Source organism: Hylobates moloch, unplaced genomic scaffold (assembly GCF_009828535.3).
Source record: "Hylobates moloch isolate HMO894 unplaced genomic scaffold, HMol_V3 SCAFFOLD_15, whole genome shotgun sequence".
NCBI classification, from domain to species: domain Eukaryota; kingdom Metazoa; phylum Chordata; class Mammalia; order Primates; family Hylobatidae; genus Hylobates; species Hylobates moloch.
In genome coordinates, this window is record NW_026652290.1 from 13417230 (window position 1) to 13426768 (window position 9539).

Below are 9539 nucleotides of genomic sequence, written 5' to 3' on the forward strand. Positions count from 1 at the left end.
TCCAACACATTACTTGCGTTGAGTGTTGCCATCTCCTTAGCCTTCAGGCAGTAGCAGTCCTCCAGTGTCTCAATCCCTGTGCTTGCAGCCCATTCCGATATTTTCATCTGTCTGTTCCCTGAGCTTCTGCCCGTGCCAGCCTGTGTTTGCTGCATTCTTTATCCCTCTAATCCATGTCCACAGTCAGTGTTTTCATTCATGCTTTTCAGTCGTGTCTGCGCTCGTGTGTCTCCTTCTGTGCCTTTAGCCCGTTTTTCTCCTTTTTCTGGATCATTTCTCCCAGGAGACTATGCCCAAAACTCCTATCCCCAGTGTTTGTACCTGCAGCCAGTCTCTTTCACTGGGTATCTCTGTCTGTTGTTACTGCAGCAGAGGCCTGTCATTGAGTGTGCCTGCTTCCCAGCCCTGTCTTCCTGTGTCTCCAGCCCTTGTGCATGCAGCCCATGGTAGGACTCTTGTGACTCCACCCTTCAGCCTACAGCCATATCTACCTTCAGGTGTCTTTATCTCTGTGCTTCCTGCCCATGCCAGCCTTCACCTACTCCTCTGTCCTGCCCCTGTACCCATGTCTGTCCGTGCTGTGCCTCTCTGCCATGCATCTGTAGTCAGTGAGCTCCCTTTGTATCTGGATGCCTTATGACTCTAGCCCAGGTCTTCTCTCCTGTGCCTGCAACTCATGTCTGCCCTTGAATGTCCCCATCCTCTGTGCTTGTTGCCCATCAGCAGGGCCTAGCGTGTTTCCACTCTCAGTGCCTGCACCTATGTCTGCCTCTAGGGTCTCCACTCATGGTGCCACGGTTTGATTTCCCATCTCTACTCTTCTGGGGTGGACTCTGGCATTGTGACTGGGGAGAGAGAGGTGACCCATAAAAGGGAAGGCTGGAATGATATAATGGGCAAGGAGCTGCCATTGGCGGGGGGACGCACAGTGTTGGAGAAGACATGAGCAGTCAGAATCCTCCCTGCATTGGGGCACTCACATGGGACTGTGCCTGGTGTGGGGAGTAAGGGGAAGCTGGAGCAGGAGGTCTGGAGCCACCTGGCCCTCTTGGGCCTGACACCCTCTCCACTGCAGGGGCTCTATCACCTCCTCCGGTGGTCCTGCCTCCTGGGATACTGCCCTGCAGTGTTTCTGCAGGGATCTTCTCACCTGGAACTTGCTGTGGCCGGTTTCATGTGAGGTAGAGTTTAGCAAATGTTGATTGGCCTCTGTGCCTTACTTTTCTTCATATGCTTTGCTCATTCTGTGCATGTTTCTGCAGGGTCCTTTTTTGGTTCCTATATTGATTTGAAGGATTTATCTTAAATCTGTAAATTAATCCTTGATTGCCTCATTTTTGTCATAGATACTTGTTCTCTAGTTCGATCATTATTTAGTTACTTTCTGTTGATTTCATTCTAGTATACAGTAATCTGGTTGATAACAATCATGTATCCGGGATGTTTTTGTAACAGTTTTGGGGTTATGGATTGTCTAAGCATGTAATAGTGTCATACACACATAATGACAATTTTTTTGGTTAAAAAATTAATCCTAATGCCTTTTATTTCTTTGTTCTTGCTGTATTGTTTCTCCAGTACAATGCTGAATAGAGAGTGATAGCAGGCATCCTCGTCTGGTCCTGCACTGGGGGAAAAAGCTTCCCATAATTCTCTGTTAATTATGTTGTTTGTTATAGGCTCATATTAGACAAACCATCAAAGAAGTTGCCATCTTTTGTATTTTATTCAGACTTGTTTTTATGGTTCAGTTTTAAGTGTTATTAAATGTTTTTTTAAAAACTTAACCTAAATGATCTTAATATTTTTGCCTGTATTTTTCTGCTAATGGGATGACTTACATGATTTATTTTGAATGTTAAGGACCCTTGCATTTTGGGGTATATTCCACTTGGTATTGATCTGTGTTTTTGTTTGTTTGTTTTTTGTTTTTTTTGGGGGGTTTTTTTTTTTTTGAGACAGAGTCTCGCTCTGTCACCCAGGCTAGAGTGCAGTGGCACAATCTCAGCTCACTGCAAGCTCTGCCTCCTGGGTTCACGCCATTCTCCTGCCTCAGCCTCCCGAATAGCTGGGACTACAGGCAGACGCTGCCACACCTGGCTAATTGTGTGTGTGTGTGTGTGTGTGTGTGTGTGTGTGTATTTCAGTAGAGACGGAGTTTCACCATGTTGCCCAGGCTGATCTCGAACTCCTGAGCTCAGGCAGTCCACCCGGCTTGGCCTCCCAAAGTGCTAGGATTACAGACATGAACCACCGCGCCTGGCCACTTTATCACAATTTTTGCCTTTATTTTTCACTATCTCTATGGTTCTTTTGATAAAGGGAAGTTCTTAAAATTTATATCTAGTCAAATGTATCAATATTTTAATTTATGGCTGAGTAGTATTCCATAATATATATATATATCATATTTTCTTTATCCAGCCCTCTGTTGATGGATATTTATGTTAATTCTCTATCTTTGCTTTTGTGACTAGTGCTGCAATAAACATATGAGTGCAGGTATCTTTTTAAATATAATGATTTTTTTTCCTTTGGGTAGATACCCAGTAGTGAAGTTGCTGGATCAAATGGTAGTTTGTTTTTATTTCTTTGAGAAATCTCCATACTGTTGTCCATAAAGGTTGTACTAATTTACACTTCTACCAACGATGTATAAGTGTTATCTTTTCTTCGCATCTTTGCCAGCATCTGATTTTTTTAGACTTTTAAATAATAGCCATTCCGACTAGGGTAAGATGGTTATCTCCTGGTTTTAATTTGCCTTTTCTGATAATTAGTGATGTTGAGCATTTTATTACGTTAGTTGGCTGCTTGTATGTCTTCTTTTGAAAAAAGAATTCAAACAACTCAAATAACCCCACTGAAAAATAGGCAAATGGGTTATTTATTTTGCTTGTTGAGTTCTTTGAGTTCTTTGTTGAATGCATAGTTTGCGATATTTTTTCCCATCTGTAGGTTATCTGTTTACTCTGTTGATTGTTTCTTTTGCTGTGCAGAAGTTTTTTTTAGTTTAATTGAGTCTCATTTTTCTATTTTTGTTTTTGTTGTATTTACTTTTGAGGACTAAGACATAAATTCTTTGCCTAGCCCAATGTCCAGAAGAGGTTATTCCCAGTTTTTTCTTCCTGAATTTTTATAGGTTCAGGTCTTATGTTTAGGTTTTAATCCATCTTGAGTTAATTTTTGTATATGGTGAGAGATATGGGTCCAGTTCTACTTTTCTGCATAAGGCTATTCAATTTTCCCAGTACCATTTATTGAAAAGGATTTTTCCCCCAGTGTATATTTTTGTTGACTTTGTCAAAGATCATTTGATTGTAGGTATGTGGCTTCATTCTGGTCTCTCTATTGTGTTCTACTTATCTATATGTCTATTTTTATACCAGTATCATGCTGTTTTAGTTACTATAGCCTTGTAGTATAATTTGAACAATTGAGCTTATTTAAAGGGAAATTTGTTCTATCTTATCCATAAACAACTTTGTTTTCTTTTAACAATCATATATTCCATATAATATCTATGTGTGTACATAAGAATACATATTTAATTTACATACATATGTAAATATATGTATATGACTATATAAAATGACCACTTATCAATATGTTCTTATGTCCAAAAATGAATATTTTTTTAAATGTTGAGGGACATGTGTACATCATTATGACAGATAGCAATGCTCTAATTTGGCATACTAACCTCTATTCCCACACATGGCTTATGACATAATTGAAATAGAGAGTAGTGAAATTATAGAGCCAGAAAATTACCTGTATGGTCCTTGTGTTCCTTCTTTGCTGGCATTCCATGTCCTAGCAAGAACTTCACATGATATGAGTATGTATTAGTAAAGGTGACTCTTACTATTTCTTCAGGATAATTTGCTGTGAATTCTTTAATACTTTCCTCATCTGGCAGTCCCAAGACCTCTTTACCTTTTGTTACAAGAAGGGAATATTATTGTTAGTAAATTACTAGGAGACACAACTTCATGATGTCATGTTGAATTGCTTTTACTAGAGTTTTCTATGGAAGTAAAACACAATCAAGTATTAACTTTCAGAAAGGTAGACTAAAATGTTGGGTGGGAGAGAAATTTCTAAAGTTCCATCTAGATACAATCAGAAGAAATACATTAAAATTAGTTATTTTATTTTCATATGTTGTGATTACTGAGCCAATTTCAATCACATACAATGTCCTACTATACCAATTAAACTGTTCAAAAATAATTAACATTCCTATAAATTTGAAATGGTAGATATAGAGAGATAGATATTTAAATTGCAATTAGGCACTGTTTTATATCAGGTGGACATACCTATACAAATTTATTTTTCTTTAATAATCCTGATGGTATGGTTAATAAGCTAAAAAAGGTGATAAATTTGAAAACATGTTAAGAAACTATGTTGACATCACTGAAAGAATCCCTCTTTTCTGTAGGTATTGTGTCCAAGGCCACATGATGTTTTATTAATACTGAAAAATGACATGAAATACAAGAAAAGTTCTGGATTGGGGTGGAAGTGTTGAAGATGAATGTAGAGGGAGCAAGAAGTATGTATTTTGATAGAATTAATTTTATTCTCAAACTTATGTCATCATGAGCAAATTCCTTACCCTTTGTTACTCAATTTCTATATTTGTAAAATAAACTTCATAACCATTATTATTATTATAGAATATTAATAGAGTACAGAATACAGAATAATATCATTACAAAATATTCTCTTTTTACAGAATACAGTTTTTGTAGAAATATACCATATTGTGGCATTTAATGAATGTTTATTATTATAATTGCGTGTGGCTTTGAATGAGATAATGTTGAGAAGCAGAAGTTCCTGACATTGGGTCTTGTTATGGTCGTCTGTGAAACAGCAAGAACAGACACGTCTCAGAGCTGTTTAGGAGACTGGACCTTACGTGGATAGTTCATATCACATTATAATCTTGAATCAGAAGTGGATTCAGTGTTGGTAGGTAAGATGCACAATATAGGCATTAAAATGTATGTGGAACTAATGGTGTGATGCTTGGTGAGGCGCCTTTGGAAAGCATATTTTGGATACCTCACAGGAAGGAAAAGTCCAACATACTCTGGAAACTCTGGCCATAGGGACTCCAAATAGCAAGTGCATGAACTGGATTACTGGATACAGAATCCAGTGAAGGGGTCAGAATCCAGGCATAAGATTAATAATTACTTAAGCTGGAGTGGAATTTGGACAGAAGTTGACAAAGAAAGAAAAAAAAAGAGGTTATACAGGCTTCCAGTGACTGGGTGGAGCAAGATGCATAGGTTCTCCTTAGAAGAATGCCCTTGGTGGGAATTACGTTGCTTAAAATGAATAGTCAGTGCCTTCTAAGTCAAATTTTTATATTCCTTTAAAAATTGGGATGTAATTCACATACCATAAAATTCACCCTTTTAATAATTTCATGGTTTTTAGGATACTTACACAGTTGTACAAGCTCGAAGCCACTTTAAAATTATAACTCAACTCATAATAATTCAACTCATCAAATAAAATCTCACTTTACATCCAACCATCATTTCTGATTTGAAGCTGCTGCCTGATACTGACATCCTGTAGATATAGTCTGACTGTTCCTGTACTTCTACCTCCATTTGTTAATGAGAATCTTCTTTTAGTTTTGGCATAGTTGGCTTTCGATCAGTTAGGTTTGGTATAATCCAAAAGAGAATAACTAACCTCCTATTAACTTTATCGACAAATACATTGCTAGCATTATTTTTTGTAGTTATTCTGATTATAACAACTAAATATTTACACAGAAAAATCATGCCCATATGAATGTGGGTCTGATCCAATAGGACACACCTATCTGCCATTCTCTACAAAATTCTTAGTAGCCATTACATTTTTACTAGCTGATCTAGAAATCATCCTCCTATTACCATTACCATGAGCATCTCAAATAAACAACTTAAAACTTATACTCACTATAGCACTAATTTTAATCTTTACCTTACCCTACCTTAATCTCGACTTAGCCTATGAATGAATGACAGGGCAATCACCACAGATTTCCCTTTGAAGTATGCATTTATAGTTGTAAAGGACACATGTTGTTTTTATCTGTTTACATCTAGTTCTTCTAGTAAAAACACACTATGATCCACTTGGGATACTTCCCTTCCTCCGCTCACATATCCTGTGGTTTTGACGTGGTTCATGACCTGGGAACTCAACAAGTGGGCAATGAAAATACTGCATATCCCCATCCAAAGAGATTAGTTCTTGGTGAACCAAGATCAACACTAACCCAAAGTCACCTATTTGTTCCTGTGGATAAAATCCTTGAAGTTATTGTGAACTATCAGAAATGATCTGTAATCTTTTCACTGGAGTTGCTAATCTGGGAGGGCTTAAATCTGGAGAGTCTGCAGACCAACTCTGCCTCTGGGAGAACCAACCTGTGAATGAAGCCAGCACACAAAGCTGTAGATCTGAGGGGCAGAGACATACTTCTGTTGATGATAAACCTCTATCCTGCCTTGCATTAATACTCTGCTCCTTTAAGCTAGACAAAGGACTCTTTTTCTTAAGACAGATTGAGTTGGGCCTTTTACTCTCAACTGAAATATTTATGGAAAATATAGTATTATTTTTTATAGATTATTGTTAACTAGTCACGCTACTGATCTATTGAACACAAGGTCTTATTTCTTCTAACTGTAGGAGTTTATTGTTGCACAAGTTGTTAAGCTTATTTTGCGTATGCTAATAATAAGGCTAAGAGAAGCTGATGCCTTTCAAAATGCACTCCAGACACATATGTTACAGCAGTTCTGAGTGGACTCTCAGAACTACTTTTAATCAAATGTCCTCTGACTCTAAGTCCAGTTCTCTTGCTTTTGTACCAGGCTGCATCTCCTCTAATTTCAGAACATTGTTATAAAAATGATTGTTACAAAAATGATCCTTACCCTTCAGCTTTAAGGTACTCGTTAAGTAACCTTAACCTTAACTCGACTTAACAACTACTTAACCTTAACTCCTTAAGTACCTTAATGCTGAAGATGAAAATCTGACATACAGAATACTCAAAGGAATATTCAGATAGAGCAAGGACATGTTTTTGGTGTTAAAAGTAAGGTTAAAATTCCTATAATTAAATTTAAGAAGGGAAGAGACTGGTTGTTCTTTGAAGAACAAGAAAACACTACAGCAACAGTTTCATTTTAGTGACAGTGCTTTCAGAGTCACATGTCAACATATCCTTAAACACTACTGCTCTAAATGTGCACCAGTCTCTATAATTTCATGCTTCCTCAAATCCTATACTGGATCAACAAGTTTCTTTTTGAGAGACTGTGCACCCCAAATGGTAAACCCTTGTTTGGCAAGCAATACATTTAGTTTTAACTTAGATACTGAGTGGTGAGATGTTACTTCCAATAAAGGGAAGATACATTCCCAATTCATGTACTCCAGAAAGTTTGACAATTAAGATTTATCAAACTGAAATACGAATTAATGCATAAATCTGCGGTCAAATAAACCAAATATTCACACCAGACATTCTTCTTAAGTAACTAGAAAACTTACCTGCCAGGAAGGGAGTAGAGGCTACTTTATTCATTATCTGTTGGGTTGTGTTGTTGACAGGTGTGTACGCAACAGAAAATCTGGATTCATTAAATGTATCTACCCGTCCCAGGTCCATGGTAAGCAGTGAAGAAAAATCATTTACTTGATGACTATGAGGATATATATACAAACAAAGTAGTAGGAGCAATGAGTTCAGCCATTCCTATATAATACAGGAAAACGGATAAAGAAAAGTCTTATTTAAAATTAGTCATCCACAATCCTTTTGTCATAAAGTTTGTCTCTTTTTTACTTTTCTAACTTCGATATATCCCATTGTATAAACTGTTTAAAGTCTGCTGAAGGTCTCTGTGTTTTAAGAGATAGTTCCAAGGCATCGCTAGCTTAGTAACGATATACTGGTTACATGCCAAGATTCTGGAATTTCAAACTCAACAGTATGCCAGTTTGTAAGGGCATTCTGATAATTCTAATAATAAGATAGTATCGGAGGGATAGTATCTTAATTAGTTATAAATCCTGATCACATGCGAACTCCCAATAAGAAATCACTTTATTTCCAAAATGCATGATCTTAGGGGAAAAAAACTTTACAATGTATGTATAGTGGAATTCCAATTTAGTTAAAAATGCTACCTAGCTGTATCTATCTGATTTTTAAAGTATAGCAAAGTTTAATCAAGATTTTTTATATGGTAAGATTATAAGAGCTAATGCTAATTTTCTTCATGGAATTTAACACAATTTCAACTTTTCCACTTTTTTGAAGAAAACTAATTGTTTCAAGAAGAGAAAAAGATCCCAAAGAGAAAATGCCAGCTACCCATTGTGGTGGATTCGTTTGTTTACCATATCTTTGGAATGTCAGTATCTTAACCCTAGTCTCCATGACTGGGGACACTAGTAACAAATGTGACCATTGGCTTTTAAAACATGTATTGGTTTCTCAATTGCTACCAGATTCAGTGGTTTCAGACTTCAATTTATGAGCCCGTGTCAACTGAAATGTCTTCAAACAGATTCACGGCCTGAAGAATAGTGTTTTCTATTGTATGAAGGTGCTGTATTTTAGTGTTTTTGGTGTATGTGGCGGGGGAGATACACATGGCATAGATACCTCCCAGGCAACACGTATTTTCCCATCATAAATAGAGAATAACACGGATACTGAGTCATACCATTAAGGACTCTCTTTTCATTCTCCATTTTTTAAGAAAGTTCTTGCATAATAAGGCCCAAGTTTGTTGACACACACTGATCTTTCTCTTCCTCATCTTGTCTTGTTTAATGAAAAAGAAAGAAGATAAAATTAATATGAAGTTCTTAATAAGAAGAAATATCCTGCAAACAACAAAAAAGCGTAGCCTAATACTCCAATGTTCCAAATGAGTGCAAAGAGTCTGAGTGTTCCCAAGTCAGCATTGTATTACTCCCATGCTCTCCTTCCTTCCCCACTTGCAGACTCTGTTTCATCATTTATTTGTGATGCCCTGTGCCAGTTATCAATTTACTGTCTCTCAGCCCTAAATTCGCTCTGCATAGCCTGCTCTATAAAAATGGATCTGAATCCTTTAAGTACTTTCCTTTGCCAGCTGACATGATGTTATGCTGTTTCAGCAGAGAGGATAGTAGAGACACTGCAGGCATCTGATGCCATCCAGGTATCAGATTAGTTCATTTGCCGAGTTGCTATAGAATGTATTTTTCCCCACTGAGTAAATTGTTTTCTCCAATGCAAAGTATCTAGAGTGTTCAGGATTCACTGTGTGTTTCCTCTAGCTCTTGACTTGGGTAGCAGTAGTATATCCGGGAGCCCCAGATAGCTACAGCCCTTTTCTCAAAGCTCTGTTTCCTTTGGCCGTCCCGTTGCAAAAGGAGTGCACTCCAGTACTGGTGTCCACAGCTTGCCATTCAGACTTCTCTGCCATTCAGTGGGTTTCCACCACTTCTTA

The 9539-nt window shown here is 37.4% G+C and overlaps 1 protein-coding gene across 1 annotated transcript in view; it reads right to left on the reverse strand.

The window, feature by feature from the left end:
- LOC116483822 (ABC-type organic anion transporter ABCA8-like) overlaps nt 1-8861 on the reverse strand; it is an 87415-nt gene extending 78554 nt beyond the window's left edge. The window contains 3 exon segments of the mRNA XM_058428089.1: nt 3775-3939; nt 7585-7789; nt 8766-8861. Of these exon segments, the coding sequence (XP_058284072.1) occupies nt 3775-3939; nt 7585-7789; nt 8766-8861 (466 nt within the window).
- Between the last annotated feature and the right edge of the window lie 678 nt (nt 8862-9539).